Source organism: Planococcus citri, chromosome 1, assembly GCF_950023065.1.
Source record: "Planococcus citri chromosome 1, ihPlaCitr1.1, whole genome shotgun sequence".
In the NCBI taxonomy this organism is placed as follows: domain Eukaryota; kingdom Metazoa; phylum Arthropoda; class Insecta; order Hemiptera; family Pseudococcidae; genus Planococcus; species Planococcus citri.
The window spans coordinates 65758346-65778735 of record NC_088677.1 but is presented as its reverse complement, the minus strand read 5'-3'; the positions used below and the strand labels follow the sequence as shown (position 1 = coordinate 65778735).

At 35.8% G+C, this 20390-nt stretch overlaps 1 protein-coding gene across 1 annotated transcript; it reads left to right on the top strand.

The window, feature by feature from the left end:
- Positions 1-655: 655 nt before the first annotated feature.
- Positions 656-20169, top strand: LOC135833383 (DNA topoisomerase 2-like). The gene is made up of 14 exons (XM_065347160.1): positions 656-896; positions 5121-5331; positions 5431-5666; positions 5771-6002; positions 6075-6301; positions 6389-6521; positions 8835-8992; positions 9084-9198; positions 16024-16254; positions 16333-16428; positions 16673-16886; positions 18825-18924; positions 19141-19227; positions 19350-20169. The coding sequence occupies exons 2-14, from the start codon at positions 5143-5145 to the stop codon at positions 19402-19404; spliced, it is 2073 nt and encodes a 690-aa protein (XP_065203232.1). The 5' UTR covers positions 656-896; positions 5121-5142; the 3' UTR covers positions 19405-20169.
- The last annotated feature ends 221 nt before the right edge of the window (positions 20170-20390 follow it).

The following is a 20390-nucleotide window of genomic DNA, read 5'->3' as shown; positions in this document are numbered from 1 at the left end:
TCAACCTTCAAATTCAAGTACAACGGGTTGGTTTTAAATGAAAAAAAGTAAAAACTTCCACTCGGGCAGGTTTCTAAAATAATTAATGATGATTTGAGAAAAAAAACCCGGCAAAATCAATGTCCATGCCCAAAAAAAATCGTGATTTTAGCATTAAGGGCCATATTTATAGACGATACTTAGCAATTGCTTGGCTAAGTAGCGGATTTCTTTTCAATTTTTCTAGCAAATAAATTAAAAATTTCACATTTTTGAATTGATATATGAATACTTTAGGATCCAATCTCTCAGTTTAATGATAGATCCACTTTTAGAAATTCAATTATGACTGGAAAATTAACTTTGAAAATCATTACTTAGCCAAGCAATTGCTAAGTATCGTCTATAAATATGGCCCTAAATGACAATTTCTATGAAAATAAGATTATTAATTTTACGTGAGCTCCGCCATTTAAAAAAATTCCTACAGATAATTTTTTTTTTAAAATTACCGTTTTGCGCGGGCTCGAACTGGATTCCATCCGGTTTAAGAGACTACCCATGAGTCATCCGACCACGTGTAGTTAACACAAGTCAGCTGGATTTTTGTCAAATAGAAAGAAACGCTTTTACTGAACCACCAACAAAACCCTCTCCTCATGTCCTATCTGCAATGCTGAAAACTAGAACGATGATTATCTGCTTTTCTCATTCATTTCTGTACCAATACCTACTTATGTTCGTACGTGTAGTTCGCTTTAAGCAGTACATAGTATTTTCGACTTTTTAAAAGTATTTTTCTGAAGATTTTTCATTTTTTACAAAGGTGTTTTTGCGGTGTATAAACAGTTACACGAAGTGTTTTTCAAGTTTTTTAAACAGAAACGCGTATAGGTATCTAGTGATTGAAAGATGTCGTAAGTAAAATTTTGTTACCATACACTTTTTTGTCTCTTTTAAAATTTACCACCATGGGCCAAAACACCTTTTTATCATTTTTTTTTCTTTTTTTCAAACAAAAATCAATCGTTTTTTATTCTTAAATGTAAGAGTACGTAGGCTTAAGTGATCGAACGAACCACCATGCTCACAGCAGTGTACAGACAATGCATACATTATGCAGGTCCTACAATGTTGATCGGGCAGTCGTTCATCTTATGAAACCTATCCTAAACGTGTTCTACAATGTTGCGCTTGTACAATGTGCACTTCGCTGATCGTAAACAGGGCGCTCCTTTGTACAGTACTATTAGCATTACGTATTACGTACACGTAGGTAGTAGGTACTTTTGTTTTCAGTTTTTACTCGTACGTTAGGCATAAACATGTACATTGTATATTATCTATACCTACGTAATAATTCGTCAAAGTTCTATGATGTACCCTCTCACAGTGGTCCCAATGTGGCTCGAAAAAGAAAAAGGTTTCGTTGATCAGATTTTTGAGGGCGCTAAGTACGATTAGGTATCATTTACCATTTACTTACCTATCAGTCATTAGATTTATTGTGAAAAATTCTTCATTATAGCGCTATTTTATACCATGCAACTTCTTAATCAAGGTTTTCTTGATTTACTTTCAACATAGTAGGTAAGTTAAGTACTTATAACTCAAAACTATTAAAAAGGTTTCTTTTTGGTGAGGATCATTAAATTTTAATATGTGAGTTAGCAAGTAGTTATGTATATTGAAAACATAATAGGTAAGGTAATCCCTATAAGTGCTAAAGTGCGTTTTTCGATTTTTAGTGAATTTTTGAAAATCCAATTTAGGCCAAAAATGAGAGAAAAAATCAAAATTTTACCAAATTGACCACTAGGAAGCTGAAATTTGGGATACACCCTACTTTGGACATGCCAAATCGATTGGAAACTGTTTCAAACTGTTTTGAGCAGTTCTGGAGCCTCCAGCAGATTTTTGAAACTCGAAATTCCCACAAAATTCCATCAAATTGGAGTTGTAAAGCAGAAATTTATTCTAAAAAACTGATTTCAATTCGCTACGAAGTACTGCAGGTAAATTTCAAGTCGTTTTGGAGCCTCCAGCGACTTTTTGAAAATTCCTGAAGCCTCCAGAAGATTTTTGAAATTTTAAATTTTCACAAAATTTCATCAAATGGAGATGGAAAGCTGAAATTTACTCTGCACTCCAATTTTAACACCCTCTGGAGACGACTTCAGACGGGTTCAAGTCATTTTAGAGCCTCAAGTAGATTTTTGAAAATTGAAATTTCCCCAAAATTTCATCAAACTGAGGTGGAGAGTCGAAATTCATTCTGCAAACTAATTTCAATTGAAACCATCATGTAGTCTGCGAAGTAAATTTCAGCTTGCCAACTCCATTTGATAAATTAATGTTGTTGGAATTTCAAGTTTCAAAAATCTACTGGAGCCTCCAGTAATTTTCAAAAAAGTCGCTGGAGGCTTTAAAATGACTTGAACCCATCTGAAGTCGTCTTCAAAGGATGTTAAATTGGAGTGTATAGTAAATTTCAGCTTTCCATCTCCATTTCGATGAAATTTTGTAAAAACTTAAAATTTCAAAAATCTGCAGGAGGCTTCAGGAATTTTCAAAAAGTCGCTGGAGGCTCCAAAACGACTTGAAATTCACCTGCAGTACTTCGTAGCGTATTGAAATCAGTTTTTAGAATAAATTTCAGCTTTACAACTCCAATTTGATGGAATTTTGTGGGAATTTCAAGTTTCAAAAATCTGCTGGAGGCTCAAGAACTGCTGAAAACGGGTTGAAACGGGTTTCAATCGATTTGGCATGTCCAAAGTAGGGTGTATCCCAAACTTCAGCTTTCTTGGTCAATTTGGTAAAATTATGATTTTTTCCCTCATTTTTGGCCTAAATTGGATTTTCAAAAATTCACCAAAAATCGAAAAACGCACTTTAGCACTTGAAATTTTGACAGGTGATAAATTTTTGCATGATCTTTCGATCTACCTTTGTAAGGTTTGAAAAATTTCGTGCAAGTCTTATGTTGAAACGCAAAATCTGCGATTTCGGGCTGACCTGTCAATCAAAATGGCCGCCATTTTGTTAGTAAGGCCAACTGTTTTTGGGGCAAGTTTGCTTTAAAATGTTCCTTAGGATGTCCCCTCTAAGAAAAAAGTTGTCCAGGAGGATCGGGGGGGGGGGTGGTGCAATTACTCCTATTGTCATATCCCGGACTAGATGGGTGGATCGTAAAAAAAAAACGGTGAGTTTTTACCAAATTCAGCAGGAACCGTCATTCTGAGTTGAAAGTTATACAGAAAAAATGCTAGCTCCAGAACAGTCCTTAAAAGCGGAGATAGGGAGGCTCAAAATTGAGGAATTTTCGAAAAAGTCGTGTTTTTTTTCGCTCTAACTAAGCTCTAACCCTTACCTAATTTGTTTTGAGAAAAATGGCCCAGTTCCGAATGAAAGTATTTGAGATTCTGCGTCGATCTATGCTATTTCCGTCAAAACCCAAGGCCACTTTTAGGGTTCTTACCTGAGCAATTGAAAATTTGAAAATCGTTTATTTTTGGGTTAGGTAGGTATGTGGTTGGTGTTTTGAAAATATTTTCTTCGCAAATGATTCGCATTAATGATGACAAAGTATTGAAAGATATCATTTCTGAAACTGACAAGGGAACCTTTTGAGGTGTCACACTCCGATTTGAACGAGACTGCGATTTTTGGAAAGAGCATAGGTAGTCTAAAACCCCCAAAACCAAATTTTCAGCTGCCCAAGTTCATTTTTCGATTTTTGGCGAATTTTTGAAAATTCAAAATTGACTGTTTTTGGCGATTTATGCTTTTTTCTTAAAAGTACGTACTTGATCAATAAAAATTGTCAAAATAAGTCCCAAAACTAATATTAATTACTCAAATCCAAATTTCACCATTTCCAGCCATTCTGGAGCCTCCAGCGCGATTTTCAATTTCTCCAGAATTTTGAATTTGCTCCAGAAGGCGTAAATATGAAGTTGGGCAGCTAAAAATCGAGTTGTATATCACACTCGACCTGTTTAACGAGTTTATCCACATTTGAGCCGATTTTGGGAGTGACACCTCAAAAGTGGTTTTTTGACCAGCTTTTTTCAAAATTAAAAAATCCAAAAAATCAAAAGATAACGGTTTGTGAGGAAATTTCTGAAATTTGCGCGAATCGCCGTATTTTGTGCGAAACTAACCTCCCAAATCAAAATTTTACAATTTCCAGCCATTCTGGAGCCTCCAGCGCGATTTTCAACTTCTCCAGAAGGCGTGAATATGAAGTTGGGCAGCTAAAAATCGAGTTGTATATTACACTCGACCTGTTTAACGAGTTTGTCCACATTTGAGCCGATTTTGAGAGTGACACCTCAAGAGTGGTTTTTTGAGGTGTCACTATCGCTCCAAAACGGCTGGAAATGGTAGAATTTGCGTTCCAGGGGTTACTTTTTGAAGAAATACAGCGATTCGCACAAATTTCAAAAATTTCCTCTCAAACCGTTATCTTTTGATTTTTTGGATTTTTTAATTTTGAAAAAGCTGGTCAAAAAATCACTTTTGAGGTGTCACTCCCAAAATCGGCTCAAATGTAGATAAACTCGTTAAACTGGTCGAGTATAATACACAACACGATTTTTAGCTGCCCAACTGCATATTCACGCCTTCTGGGGCAAATTCAAAATTCTGGAGAAATTGAAAAATCGCGCTGGAGGCTCCAGAATGGCTGGAAATGGTGAGCTTTGGATTTGGGTAATTAATATTAGTTTTGGGACTTATTTTCACCATTTTTATTGATCGAGTAGGTACTTTTTAAAAAAAAAGCATAAATCGCCAAAAACAGTCAATTTTGAATTTTCAAAAATTCGCCAAAAATTGAAAAATGAACTTGGGCAGCTGAAAATTTGGTCTTGGGGGTTATAAACTATGCTCTTTTCAAAAATCGCGGTCCCGTTCAAATCGGATTGTGACACCTCAATAGGTTCCCTTGTGAGGAAATATTCAAGAACCCAGTGATGCCAATATTTTGAATTTCCAAAAATCGAGAAAAATAATTTTTTTCCTTTTATGACTATTTGCACAAATCATTTGATATATTTTGAAAACTGATTTTATTTACTGTCAGCTGTATTGTATAAATAACGCGTAATGTTTCATATTATTTAATTTTTAAATAGGTTTTCAGCAAAGCCACAGTGAATGCGAGGAAGAAGTGGCTGGACACGTGCGTTAGGCCATTCGAACAGAGGAGAGATCTTGTACGAACGAAATCAGAAATCCATCCCAAACACAGATTTCACCAACAAAAAATTGGTATTATTCAGCAGAATGGATAACACACGCGCAATGCCTTCGCTGGTTGATGGGCTTAAATCCGGATCGCGAAAGGTGTGGTTATACGTATACTAAAAGTACACCCCAATAGATGAATTTCGTCATTCGGTGCATTCGAGTTGATCTCCATTGTTTTTATTCTGCATATTTCAGGTTATTTACACGTGCCTTAAAAAGGACCTTAACCGCGAGTTGACAGTCGCCCAGTTAGCAGGTTCTGTTGCTGATTCTATGTGTTACTTTCATGGCGAAGATATGATTGTCAAGTTGGCGCAGAATTACGTCGGTAGCTGCAATATTAATTTACTAGAACCAATCGGACAGTTCGGTTCGAGGCTGCAGGGTGGCGGTGACGCTGCGAATCCTCGATGTATTTCTACTAAATTGAAGTAAGCAGCACTGTCGAGATGATTTACGAATTTGAAAACCTCCTCGTTTCAATCATTTATCGAGATTCTTACTTGTTTTTCTCGTTTTTTTTTTTTTTTTGCAGTACGATAACCAGACTAATTTTTCATCCCGAAGATGACGATTTGCTAAAATATCGCACCGAAGAAAACCGCCAATTTGAGCCCGAATACTACGCGCCGATCGTACCGATGCTATTGATTAACGGAGCAGAAGGTATTGGTGTAGGCTGCAGAACGAAGATCACGTGTTACAATCCGAGGGATGTGATAAGAAATCTACAACGAAAGATTACCGGCCAAGATTTCCAACCTATGGTAATATTATTGGACTTTTAATTCGAAAAAATGAACTTTTTGAATAATTCGCTACGTTTTTATTTTTAATAGACTCCGTGGTTTAGGGATTTCAAGGGAGAAGTTCATAGTTTAGAAGACCGTAAATTTATAACTTTTGGAGAAATTGAGATACTCGACGAAACAACAGTTCTGATTTCCGAGTTACCTGTTGGCGTATGGACACAGAACTACAAAGAGAACGTTCTCGAGAAATTGCTCAACCCTGCAGTTCGCACGAAAAAGTCCAAGAGGGCGGAAAAACCATCGATTAAAATACTGTGAGATGGCTATTTAGGAATTTATTCGTAAATTTATGCAGGCATCGATTACCCTAGCTAATCAGTTTTTTTCCTTTTTCTGTTTAGAGGGTTTAAAGAATTCCATACCGAGAAAGATGTTCGCTTCGAAGTTTCCGTTCCAGAGGATGAATTGGAAAAATACAAGAATACTTTGCACGAAACGTTCAAACTCGCATCAATTATTTCAAATACGCCGATGGTAAAACACCTAATATAGTCCGGCATATGACAATAGGAGTAATTGCACCCCCCCCCGCCGATCCTCCGGGACAACTTTTTTCTTAAAGGGGACATCCTAAGGAATATTTTAAAGCAAACTTGCCCCAAAAACAGTTGGCCTTACTCACAAAATGGCGGCCATTTTGATTGATAGGTCAGCCGAAATCGCAGATTTTGCGTTTCAACATAGGACTTGCACGAACTTTTTCAAACTTTACAAAGATAAATCGAAAGATCATGCAAAAATTTATCACCTGTCAAAATTTCAAGGTCTAAAGTGCGTTTTTCGATTTTTGGTGAATTTTTGAAAATCGAATTTAGGCCAAAAATGAGGGAAAAAATCAAAATTTCACCAAATTGACCAAGAAAGCTGAAATTTGGGATATACCCTATTTTCGACATGCCAAATCGATTGGAAACAGTTCCAAGCCGTTTTGAGCAGTTCTGGAGCCTCCAGCAGATTTTTGAAACTTTGAATTTTCACAAAATTTCATCAAAATGGAGATGGAAAGCTGAAATTTACTCTACACTCCAATTTTAACATCCTCTCAAGACGACTTCAGGTGGGTTCAAGTAATTTTTGATCCTCCAGCGACTTTTTTTGAAAATTACTGGAGCCTCCAGCAGATTTTGAAATTTTAAGTTTTCACAAAATTTCATCGAAAAATGGAGGTGTAAAGCTGAAATTTACTCTACACTCCAATTTTAACATCCTCTCAAGACGACTTCAGGTGGGTTCAAGTAATTTTAGGGCCTCCAGCGACTTTTTTTGAAAATTACTGGAGCCTCCAGCAGATTTTTGAAACTTTGAATTCCCACAAAATTCCATCAAATTGGAGTTGTAAAGCTAAAATTTATTCTAAAAACTAATTTCAATATGCTACGAAGTACTGCAGGTGAATTTCAAGTCGTTTTGGATCCTCCAGCGACTGTTTGAAAATTCCTGAAGCCTCCAGCAGATTTTTGAAACTTTAAATTTTCACAAAATTTCATCAAATAGAGATGGAAAGCTGAAATTTACTCTACACTTCAATTTTAACACCTTGTGAAAACAACTTCTGGTGGATTTCATGTCATTTTAGAGCCTCCAACGACTTTTTTGAACATTACTGGAGCCTCCAGTAGATTATTGAAACTTGAAATTTCCCCAAAATTTTATCAATAAACCAAGATGGAGAGTCGAAATACTTTCTGCAAACTAATTTCAATACGCTACGAAGTTGACTGCTGGTGAATTTCAAGTCATTTTAGAGCCTCCAACGACTGTTTTGAACATTACTGGAGCCTCCAGTAGATTTTGAAAATTGAAATTGCCCCAAAATTTTATCAAACCAAGATGGAGAGTCGAAATTCATTCTGCAAACTAATTTCAATGCGCTACGAAGTTGACTGCTGGTGAATTTCAAGTCGTTTTGGAGCCTCCAGCAACTTTTTGAAAGGTTGTATGACGTTTTTTTGGAAAATTGAAATTTCCTAAAAGTAGCTGGAAGCTTCAAAACCATTTGAAACCACCATGTAGTCTGCGAAGTAAATTTCAGCTTGCCAACTCCATTTGATAATTTAATGTTGGGGAAATTTCAAGTTCCAAAAATCTACTGGAGGCTCCAGTAATTTTCAAAAAAGTCGCTGGAGGCCCTAAAATTACTTGAACCCACCTGAAGTCGTCTTGAGAGGATGTTAAAATTGGAGTGTAGAGTAAATTTCAGCTTTCCATCTCCATTTTGATGAAATTTTGTGAAAATTCAAAGTTTCAAAAATCTGCTGGAGGCTCCAGAACTGCTCAAAACGGGTTGAAACCGTTTCCAATCGATTTGGCATGTCGAAAATAGGGTATATCCCAAATTTCAGCTTTCTTGGTCAATTTGGTGAAATTTTGATTTTTTCCCTCATTTTTGTCCTATAATTCGATTTTCAAAAATTCACCAAAAATCGAAAAACGCACTTTAGACCTTGAAATTTTGACAGGTGATGAATTTTTGCATGATCTTTCGATTTATCTTTGTAAAGTTTGAAAAAGTTCGTGCAAGTCCTATGTTAAAACGCAAAATCTGCGATTTCGGCTGACCTATCAATCAAAATGGCCGCCATTTTGTGAGTAAGGCCAACTTCTTTTTTGGCAAGTTTGCTTTAAAATGTTCCTAAGGATGTCCCCTTTAAGAAAAAAGTTGTCCCGGAGGATCGGCGGGGGGTGCAATTACTCCTATTGTCATATGCCGGACTAATATATTTGTTCGATGATTGCATTTTTCCCTCGCGATGATGGTCGTTTGAAAATAATTTGCTTTATTTTCAGTGTGCTTTTGATTCCAACGGCGAGTTGAAAAGCTTTTCGTCGGTGCAGGAAATCCTCGCAGAGTATTACGTCGTTCGGTTGGAAATGTATCAACGCAGAAAAATCTACCTGCAAGATCTTCTAGAGGCAGAAATTTCGAAGCTGTCAAATCAGACCAGGTAGCGTACCATTCATTAGATTTTGACACTTGAAAAAGATTGAATTCGCTTTCGCTGGCTGACGAATGATTGTAATTTTTCTGCTTTGTAGATACATCGAAGAAGTGTACGCGAGGGATTTGCAGATTTACGGTCGTTCCAAGCAGACCATTCTCGAAGAGCTGCAATGTCGTGGATATCTAAGTGACCCGGTTCGAAAGTTCAAGGTAATAATAAACGAATTTACTCTCGAAATAACGAAAAATTGCATCTTGAACTTTATTATAGATAAAAATTTATGTATTGATTTTTGAAGTTATGAAAGTTTGTAATGAAGGCGAAGACAGGTGAAGGGAGAGGGCGTAGAAGAAGGATTGGATAGGAAAAAACCACGTATATTTCAACTCGCCACTTTCACCTCGGAATTATGAACAAACAATAAGTCATTCCGTTTCCCCTCCGCACACCCCCCCCACTCGCCAAATGACTTTATTAACCAAAAAATAAACAAAAAACAAATCAAAAACAAGAGAAAAATCCAGTTTTTCAATTTTTAAAAAGTTGAAGAATTTGGTAAAAAAAAACGATAGTTGATGACAATTTTTGGCGGCAAAGTGAGAATTTTTGAAATTTTTAACAAAAAGTCAATATTTGGCAAAAAAAACGAGACTGAAAATTTTAGCAAAAGAAAGGTCTTTTTGGCAAGTTATGTCAAAAAAAAACCGCAAGATTTTGGGCAATTTATAAAAAAAAACAATAAGTATATTATACTTTTGGGATTCCCCCCCCAAAAAAAAACCATAATTTTTAGCAATTTTGCTAGAAAGCAAAATCTTTTGTTAAATTTTTAAACAACAATAATTTTTGAAAACATTTTCCAAAAGCAAGGGCTGTTTGGCAATTTTTTTTTTACAAAGAAACGATATTTCGGAAAATTTTTGGAAACTTTTTTTGCATTAAAACGACAATTTTCTGCCAATTTGCTAAAAAGCAAATCTGATTGTGAAAAAGGCAGCGTTTTTAGCCAAATTCTTGTAAAAATATGATGGCTATTGCGGTAGGTCCAACTTTGGATAAAAAGGTCGGAGGGTCAAAAATTTTGATAGTTCTCGACGTTTTGAGCTCAAACTGACCACTGCAGTGGGGAGGGTCAAAGTTGAAAATTACAGAAAGGTCATTTCTTTGGGGGGGCATAATATGGCCCCAAATAGACGAAAAGGGTCCAAAATCATACCATTAGTCAGTACCCCCATTGTGATCAACATATCCGAATTTCAGCTTCCTATATCATCCCCACCCTATTTAAGGTGAGAAAAACCACATTTGACCCCAATTTTTGAGATACAATGGGAGGGTGCCCCACGAGTGATTATTGCAGGTTTCAACCTTCCAACCCTGTTTGACCTCTCTCCAGGGTCAAAAAAGTGGATTTTTGGTCTATTTTACATGTTTTTCTATTTTTCAGATAGCCACAACCCCTCCAAATTGACCTAGAGGGTTCAAATTCTCACAGTACAATGGGAGGACGTACCCAAAGTGTTTTTTGCATGTTTCAACCTTCCAACAGTTCCAACCCCATTATTACAGAAAGGTCATTTTTTTTGGAGGGGCATATTATGGCCCCAAATAGATGAAAAGGGTCCAAAATCATACCATTGGTCAGTATCCCCATTGTGATTAACATATCCAAATTTCAGCTTCCTAGATCATCTCCACCCCGTTTAAGGTGGGAAAAACCACATTTGACTCCAATTTTTGACCCCCTCACCCCTATAATTGATCTAGAAAGTCCAAATTTTCAGCACGCAATGGTAAGGTGCCCCATGAGTGATTATTGCAGGTTTCAACCTTCCAACTCTATTTGACCTCTCTCTAGGCTCAAAAAAGTGGATTTTTGGTCTATTTTACGTGTTTTTCAATATTTTAAACAGCCTACAGCCCTTCCAAATTGACCTAGAGGGTCCAAATTCTCACAGTACAATAGGATGGTGTACCCAAAGTGCCTTTTGCATGTTTCAACCTTCCAACCCAATTTGACCCCTCATCGGGGTCAAAAAGGTAAACTTTTGGGCTATTTTCCACGTTTTTCGACTTTCTAACAACGTTTGGGAAAGCCCACAGCCTCTCCAAATTCATCTCGACGGTTTGAATTTTCACAGTACAATGGGAGGATGTACCCGAAGTGCCTTTTGCCTGTTTCAACCTTCCAACCCTATTTGACCCATTTCAGGATCAAAACAGATTTTTTACAATTTTTGGTAACGATAAAAAATTTGACAATTCCAGAAAAAATTGAGCATTTTAGAATTAGATTTCGGCAAAAAAGTGATTTCTGGCAAAAAATCGAGATTTTTTGGTAATTTGTAATTATTTTTGTTAAAGTGCAAGACTTTGACGATTTTAGCAAAATTAGAGCTCTTTGGTAATTATTGGTAAGAAATTATTTTTTTGGTGATTTATTTCGAAAAAGCAAGACTTTTTGCAACCTTTTGCCTTTGCGAAAAAAACGAGACGTTATTGGGGTAATTTTTGAAAAAAGTGAAATTTTTCAGCAATTTCGATGAAAAGTGAGAATTTTTGCCATTTTTTTTTAGCGAAAAGCAACACTTGAATGATTTTAGTTTTAAAGCATTCTTTTTCGAAATTATTAGCAAAAAAAGATAATTCTTTTTTGCCGTATTTGATATTAGGAAAAAAAGTTCAACCTAATTTCATAACGAATTATTTATGAGATTGATTTTCCAAATCTCGAAAATCCAAAAATTCACCGAAGACTTGAAATGAGTTTACCACTCTTCTTTCCGAAATTCATCAAAATGATAAAAGTAAAATTCAACGATTGAAATTCAGCATGGCCGGATGATGTTTTTTTGAAATTGAAATGTTGAGTCCCGTCGAGAAATTCGAGAAAATCTTGCCTGTTAGAATAATCCCCTGAGAATTCTCGATAAACGAACTCAATAACATCCGTACCATTTTCGATCGTTCTCGATCCATTCTGGAGCATGGGTGGTAGATTTGTTCGGTCGATTTGAATAAATAAATCCTTATTTATCAACTAGATAAATACCTATTAATTTGGAATCACACGATTTGAAATTTTTGGAATAGATCATTTTCGAAAGAAGAAAGAAAAATAATTTGCTAAATTTCAGCTTAAAAAAATGTTTTCTTGGAAGCTTTTACAGGGTGTTCCAGAATAACCTTTCACATTTTGGTGAGCACTGATCTGCGTTCAAATGGTGTTAGGGGAATGGTAAAAGCGGTTCCAGGTAGCCAACACATGCCGAATTATGTTTCAGTATTAATTTTTTACCATGGAGAAGTGGACGGCTGTGCAGCGCGCTTTTATTGTAAAGGCCTTTTTCAAAAATAATGACTCTTACATTAGTGCAATTCGTGCCTTCCGCAAACATTTTAAACTTACCGGTAAAAGTGAAGTGCCATCGAGGCCAACAGTGAAATTATGGGTAAAAAACTTCGAGAAAACCGCTCATGCTTGTAAAAATAAGCCTACAGGTCGGAAAAGATCAGTAAGAACGCCAGAAACAACGGACCGAGTAAGGCATTCAGTACAGACTACCCCTACCACTTCAATACGTAAACGAGCGTTAAATTTAAAAATCAAACCAACTTCTCTGCAACGAATTTTATCTGAAGACCTCAGTTTCCATCCATATAAGATTTTAATCATTCAAAAGTTACAAAAAACTGATTTTGTGAGAAGAAAATCATTTGCCGAGGATATGCTTACAAGAATTGATACTGGTGAGATTCCATTGAACTCGTTACTCTTTACTGATGAAGCTCATTTTTATCTAAACGGTGATGTGAATAAACAAAATATGCGCTACTGGTCGACAGAGAATCCGATGATAATACACGAGAAACCTCTACACTCCGCTAAGTTGACTGTTTGGATGGGCGTGGCTAAATTCGGTATAGTGGGACCGTATGTGTTTGATGAAACGGTGAACGGTGAGAGGTATCGCAAAATGTTAAACGAGTTTCTCATTCCTGAATTGAAACGCAGACACAAGTATAGAGTTACTTGGTTCCAACAGGATGGCGCTACCTGTCATTCCGCAACGGACACGATTTCTTTATTGCGTGAGCATTTTGGTCATCGAATAATTTCGCTGAACACAGAAATTTCATGGCCACCTCGATCCCCTGATTTTTCAGCATGTGATTTTTTTTTATGGGGTTACCTCAAGTCAAAAGTATATCAAGATGATCCTAGGACTCTGAAACAGCTCCTAGATAATATTATTCGTGAATCAAGACTGATTAGAAGAGAAATGCTCAACAAAGTGTTCAATAATTTTAAAAAACGTTTGGTCGATTGTGTCAAAAATGATGGAAAACATCTTGGTGGAATAATTTTTAAAACTTAATTTATAATGAAAACTCAAATATATGGTCTAAAAACGGCACATTTCTACTTCATTTTGGTTATAAAAAAATTTCCGTAACCATTTTTCTCTCAGAGCTACTAATAAAACAAAAGTGAAAGGTTATTCTGGAACACCCTGTATAATGACTGGTAGTAGTCCGGTATATGACAATAGGAGTAATTGCACCCCCCCGCCGATCCTCCGGGACAACTTTTTTCTTAAAGGGGACATCCTAAGGAACATTTTTAAGCAAACTTGCCAAAAAAAAAGTTGGCCTTACTTACAAAATGGCGGCCATTTTGATTGACAGGTCAGCCAAAATCGCAGATTTTGCGTTTTAACATAGGACTTGCACGAACTATTTCAAACTTTACAAAGGTAGATCGAAAGATCATGCAAAAATTTATCACCTGTCAAAATTTCAAGTGCTAAAGTGGGTTTTTCGATTTTTGGTGAATTTTTGAAAATCGAATTTAGGACAAAAATGAGGGAAAAAATCATAATTTTACCAAATTGACCAAAAAAGCTGAAATTTGGGATATACCCTATTTTCGACATGCCAAATCGATTGGAAACGGTTTCAACCCGTTTTGAGCAGTTCTGGAGCCTCCAGCAGATTTTTGAATCTCGAAATTCCCACAAGATTCCATCAAATTGGAGTTGTAAAGCTAAAATTTATTCTAAAAACTAATTTCAATACGCAACGAAGTACTGCAGATGAATTTCAAGTCGTTTTGGATCCTTCAGCGACTTTTTTAAAATTCCTGAAGCCTCCAGCAGATTTTTGAAACTTCAAATTTTCACAAAATTTCATCAAATGGAGATGGAAAGCTGAAATTTACTCTACACTCCAATTTTAACACCCTCTGAAAACGACTTCTGGTAAATTTCAAGTCATTTTGGAGCCTCTAATGATTTTTTGAAAATTACTGGAGCCTCCAGTAGATTTTTGAAACTTGAAAACTAAGATGGAGAGTCAAAATTCATTCTGCAAACTAATTTCAATACGCTACGAAAGTTGACTGCTGGTGAATTTCAAGTCGTTTTGGAGCCTCCAGCAACTTATTGAAATGTTGTATGACTTTTTTTGGAAAATTAAAATTTCCTATAAAAATAGCTGGAAGCTTCAAAACCATATTTTGAAACCACCATGTAGTCTGCGAAGAAAATTTCAGCTTGCCAACTCCATTTGATAAATTAATGTTGGGGAAATTTCAAGTTTCAGAAATCTACTGGAGGCTCCAGTAATTTTCAAAAAAGTCTCTGGAGGCCCTAAATGACTTGAACCCACCTAAAGTCGTCTTCAGAGGGTGTTAAAATTGGAGTGTAGAGAAAATTTCAGCTTTTCATCTCCATTTGATGAAATTTTGTGAAAATTTAAAGATTCAAAAATCTGCTGGAGCCTCCAGCAATTTTCGAAAAAAGTCGCTGGAGGCCCTATAATGACTAGAACTCACCTGAAGTCGTCTTCAGAGGGTGTTAAAATTGGAGTGTAGAGTAAATTTCAGCTTTCCATCTCCATTTGATGAAATTTTGTGAAAATTTAAAGATTCAAAAATCTGCTGGAGCCTCCAGTAATTTTCAAAGAAAGTCGCTGGAGGCCCTAAAATTACTTGAACCCACCTGAAGTCGTCTTCAGAGGGTGTTAAAATTGGAGTGTAGAGTATATTTCAGCTTTCCATCTCCATTTGATGAAATTTTGTGAAAATTTGAAGTTTCAAAAATCTGCTGGAGTCTTCAGGAATTTTAAAAAAGTCGCTGGAGGATCCAAAACGACTTGAAATTCATCTGCAGTACTTCGTTGCGTATTGAAATTAGTTTTTAGAATAAATTTTAGCTTTATAACTCCAATTTGATGGAATCTTGTGGGAATTTCGAGATTCAAAAATCTGCTGGAGGCTCCAGAACTGCTCAAAACGGGTTGAAACCGTTTTCAATCGATTTGGCATGTCGAAAATAGGGTATATCCCAAATTTTAGCTTTCTTGGTCAATTTGGTAAAATTTTGATTTTTTCCCTCATTTTTGTCCTAAATTCGATTTTCAAAAATTCACCAAAAATCGAAAAACCCACTTTAGCACTTGAAATTTTGACAGGTGATAAATTTTTGCATGATCTTTCGATCTACCTTTGTAAAGTTTGAAAAAGTTCGTGCAAGTCCTATGTTAAAACGCAAAATCTGCGATTTTGGCTGACCTGTCAATCAAAATGGCCGCCATTTTGTAAGTAAGGCCAACTTGTTTTTTGGCAAGTTTGCTTAAAAATGTTCCTTAGGATGTCCCCTTTAAGAAAAAAGTTGTCCCAGAGGATCGGCGGGGGGGGGTGCAATTACTCCTATTGTCATATGCCGGACTATAGTAAAGGTTCGATCCTCCTAAAAATTTGAAATAAACTTGTTCCATTCGAAAGAGAAAGGGATTTTTGAAGAACCAGGGCCTTTTTAAAAAAATGGAAATAGAGCTCATTTTTTTTTTTTTTTTTGAAATGAGTCCTAGATTACGATTTTTAATCAAAAACTAGCTTCTAATTCTGTGATCGTGCAGAGTTTCGTTTCCTCTTTTTGGGACAATTCTGTCACTATTCCCATTGTCACTTTTTATATGTTACAAATTGGTGGGAAGGTAACTAAAAATTATTTCATTATTTACTCTTCCAGGAGAGAAGAGGAATAATTACTAACGACGAAGACAATACGAATAAAAAGCTCGTGACCGACCTACAGAAAGATTTCCATTATTTGCTCGGTATGGATTCATGGTCAGTTACTTTAGAAGAGAAAACCCAGTTAATACGAAAAGGCTACGAGAAGAAGATCGAACTCGAATCTATGAAGAAAAAAGAAGCGACCGATCTTTGGTTAATGGACTTGGATGCTCTTCTTGCTAAAGTAATTTCAACTGATCTTCTCTGACTAGGTACATATTGTACGTACTTATTGATTAATCTTGATATTTTATTCTGATAGCTGAGTGAGATAGGAAAACTAGAGGCTGAAACTAGTCCACGAAGTTCTGGTGGTGAGCGCGTTGTTCCAGTAGTAGACGCTTATAAACGAAGCCCGGTGAGTAGAAATTGTACTTGGCTTGTGATCACACTAATTTTAAGAATTATCTGCACGTATATTCAACGTAAGTACATGGGGATTTTGAGACGAATTACTGGCTAGAGGAAGGGAGGTAAATGCCCCAGAGTTGAAAATTAGCTGATATATGTATCAGACATTTATTTCTCCAATTTTCAAAAACTATGAATTAGGGTATTTTAGTTTTATACTATGAGAGTAATGCATGAAAAAATATTTTCAGAAACCCTTCGAAGATGGTCCTAGTACTTCTGGTACTCAGAAAGAAGAGAACCCGAAAAAAGCGGACAAGCAGCCGAAAAAGAAGTCAGCGAAAAAAGCAACTCCGTCTTCTCCTGAAGTAGATCTCTTTCAACCATCCGAGTATTGCGCTAGAGGAAGATACAAATTACCCGACAACTACGAACCTCCTCAACTAAGATCTACTCGTAATCCAGGTTTGTGACAGAACGTACTCCTTAGGGGTGCACCTTAGATACTCGTATTTATATAATTATGGTGGATTGGTGGCAATTTTTCATGGTCAGGTTTCTATGTAGGTGGCCGAGATTGTTTGAGGGATTGAGAAAATGTTTTACTTGAAAAAAAAAATCATCATGAAAAATTTTCAAACAATTTGTACTTACTCCGACAAGGCATACATTTTTCATCTTTTCCGATATTTTTCAACTTTGGGGGCTTCTTACAAAGGGATCAACATAATTTAAAGGACCAAAGGGAATTTTTCTTGAAAATGTGGTTATCTAAAAGTACTCTACCCAGAAATGAAGCACTTTCAAAAAATTTGCACAGATATCAATTTCTCAGTCTTTTTGTTGATTTTTTTTCGACTTTGAAGGGCTCTATAGGAAACCAACATAATTTGAGAGACCGGGGGGGGATTCTTTTAAAAAGGTGCTCATTAAAGTAACACTTGTATATACCAAAACTATCGATTACAAATATAACTTTGATAGGTAAAAATAGATAAATTGAGCCAAAGAGAACAAGATGTAATTTTATTCTAACTCCATTCGAAAGATATTTTAATAAATTAATTGAACAAGTACCCACGCCCCCTAAGTGCTGTGGTATACTCGTCCGTCGTCCATCTACTCTAATTAATTGCTAGTGTTAATTAATTAGACATGAGTAAGTTATTTCAAACTTACTTACCAAACTATACACGTTTTCCATCTTTATCAGGGGCCTTACTTATACCAAAGGCGGCGATGGAACTTAACTAAACGAGGTGCACTTTAATTCTTTGCACAATGCGTGCCTGACCAGTTCAGGGTACATTGCCAAAAAGATACAATTTAATGATCATCGGATCCATGACCAAATTAACATTGAATTAACCACTGACCAGAGTGGCATAAATTAAAAGAGTAGACCATGATTTTCATCATCACTACTGTGAATAATTTCTACTCTGGGGTAAGAAATTATATGATAAAATCACGCCGATACAGACGTTCGCGACGAGGTACCTTTTCACTGCAGGATTAGGAGCCAAGTGGTTTTTGGCGCTAAAACGATTCAATTTATAGAAAATAGGGTTAAATAGGTACCTCCCCCTAGTCACGTGGTAAAAAGGGGTAAGAAATGATCGCGGCATCGGTATATTTCAAAGGGATTTCGCGACCTGCCAAAAAGCGAGCATTCTTTGCAATAAATTTAGATACCTAAATAATGTTCTTATTTTCCTATCTCGAGCCATAAATGTCGCGGGGGCTGTCAACCGTTGTCTAATAAAGAACTCAAGTAAATGAGAAGGGTTGACCACCTGTGACGTCATCTGCACGAATACAGAGTATTTGTACATTTCTAACTCATTAAATAGTTAACACGTTTCCGAATAATATAATAAGTAGGTATATTTTGCATCCCTATAGCTGGTACCTATCATAGGAATCAGCTATGCCGATGCGGGCCATCTACACTATGTCAATATCAATTTTTCACATTTTTTTCCAAATGGAGGGGGGGGGCTTCATACAAGAGAGTCAACATCATTTTGGGAGTTCAACGAAGGTTTTTTTTTATCAAAAAGGGGGTTATGTAGGATGATTCCAATGTGGAAATAGCTCATTTTCAAAATAATTTCCGATTTTGATGCATTCCCATTACCTATGTCTGATTTTTTCAACTTTGAGGTACTCCTTACAAGAGGGCCAGTATGGATCGAAAGTCCTGGGGAAGTTTTTTCTTGAAAATGCGATTATTTAGAAAAATTCTGACATATGTAGAAACAGGGAATTATTTTCTCACCCGAGGTAACAACTGGGGAAGGGAGTGGAAAATTAAATTCCAACTCCTACGTCTATAGTTAGATAGATATGTATTAGTTGTGCGAACAAATCTTAACATACGTATGTAAATAACATTTTCAGCGTCTAAACCTATAATCCAGGATGTTGATACTGAGGACGAAGACGATGAACGAGATAGATACGAGTATCAATCTCATGAAGACGGATCATCGAATGAAAGGTCAGTATTTCTGATAAATGTTATGGCTCAGCTATCAGTAGATAGATAGCATTATGGAGTTGACAAATTAAGTGAATTCTGATTCCATTTCATAGTGGAAATGAAGAATCCAACAGCTCGTATCTTTTCGATCGCCCAAATGGCTCATCTAGTCGTAGAGAACAAAATTATGAGATACGAGTATTACAAAATGTATATTTTTTCTTTGTTTTATAGAGCTGGATCTTCGACTGAAAAGGAACCACAACGAGGACACCAAAAGCCAAGTCCTAGCGATACTCATGGAAATCAGGAATCTGACGAGTGAGTAATTTTACATCTTTCCATCCACTCGTCAAAAACAATCGTAAAAAGCGATTTAAGTTTTTTTTCAAAAAATATACCTACCTACTATGTATATACGATATTCTGTTTTATAATGCTAGCAATCAAGATTACAAAGATAGGCTACGACCAAGGAGAACCCAGAATAAACGTTAGCCAAGAATCCATCATGTCCAACAAGTCATCAGTCATCTATCGTCCTTATTTTAGTCAATTTTTATCGTTTTATCCGAGTCGATGTTTTAGAAATTAATTTGTTCTATTTTTTTCAATTATTTAGTTTTATTTCACCTCTTTGATTTAATTTATGATGATTATTTTCCATGTAATTTTCTACTACTTGGTTTTATATCTCGTGGTTGATACCTAATAAGTCAACTTTTTATACTTGGGTATTTTTTTTTTGGTATGTTTTTGAAAGCTCATCCTAGTTGATAAATATTTCAAGTTTTATTTTGTTGAGTTTTCCTCCTCTTTAATTCTCTATTAAGTTTTTCATGGTGATATACTGTACCTACTTATTAGTTGATGATAATAAGTCAACCTTTTTACATTCGAGTATTTTTTTCACGTGTTTTTGAAACACTCATTGTAGTTTTTTCTATTTTACCTCTTAATATTATTTTATTCATTGTTTCTCTTTATCAAATTATTTCTTTTAGATTGATAAGTACATCCAATCGTTGTAAATAAGTCAACCTTTTTTTATATCTTAGTATTTTTTCACGTGCTTTTATGAAACTGGTCGAAATACCTGTTTTGAAAGTTAGATATTCGTATCCAGACCTCTTTTGTCACTTGTTTTTTGGGAGCACTCTAATTCTCGAAAGTTGTTTGTCCATAATTTTTCGAACCCTCTACCCACCAAGATTTTCGCTTTCTTTGTTTGAAAAGTTCACTTTTTGTTCAAAAATTGCCAAACAAAACTCCTGTTTTTTGCTGAACTTGTTTAAAGTTTCTATTTTTTTTTTTTGCTGAATTTTCCCAAGTTAAAAAAGTAAATAATGTCAAAATGCGTTAATTTTTGGCGAAATAGTCGAGAAGAGTCCATTTTTAGCACAATACTTGTCAAAAAGTGTCCATTTTTGATTAAATTGTCAAACAATCCTGTTTTCGCCAAGATGTTTCAAAAAATTCTGTTT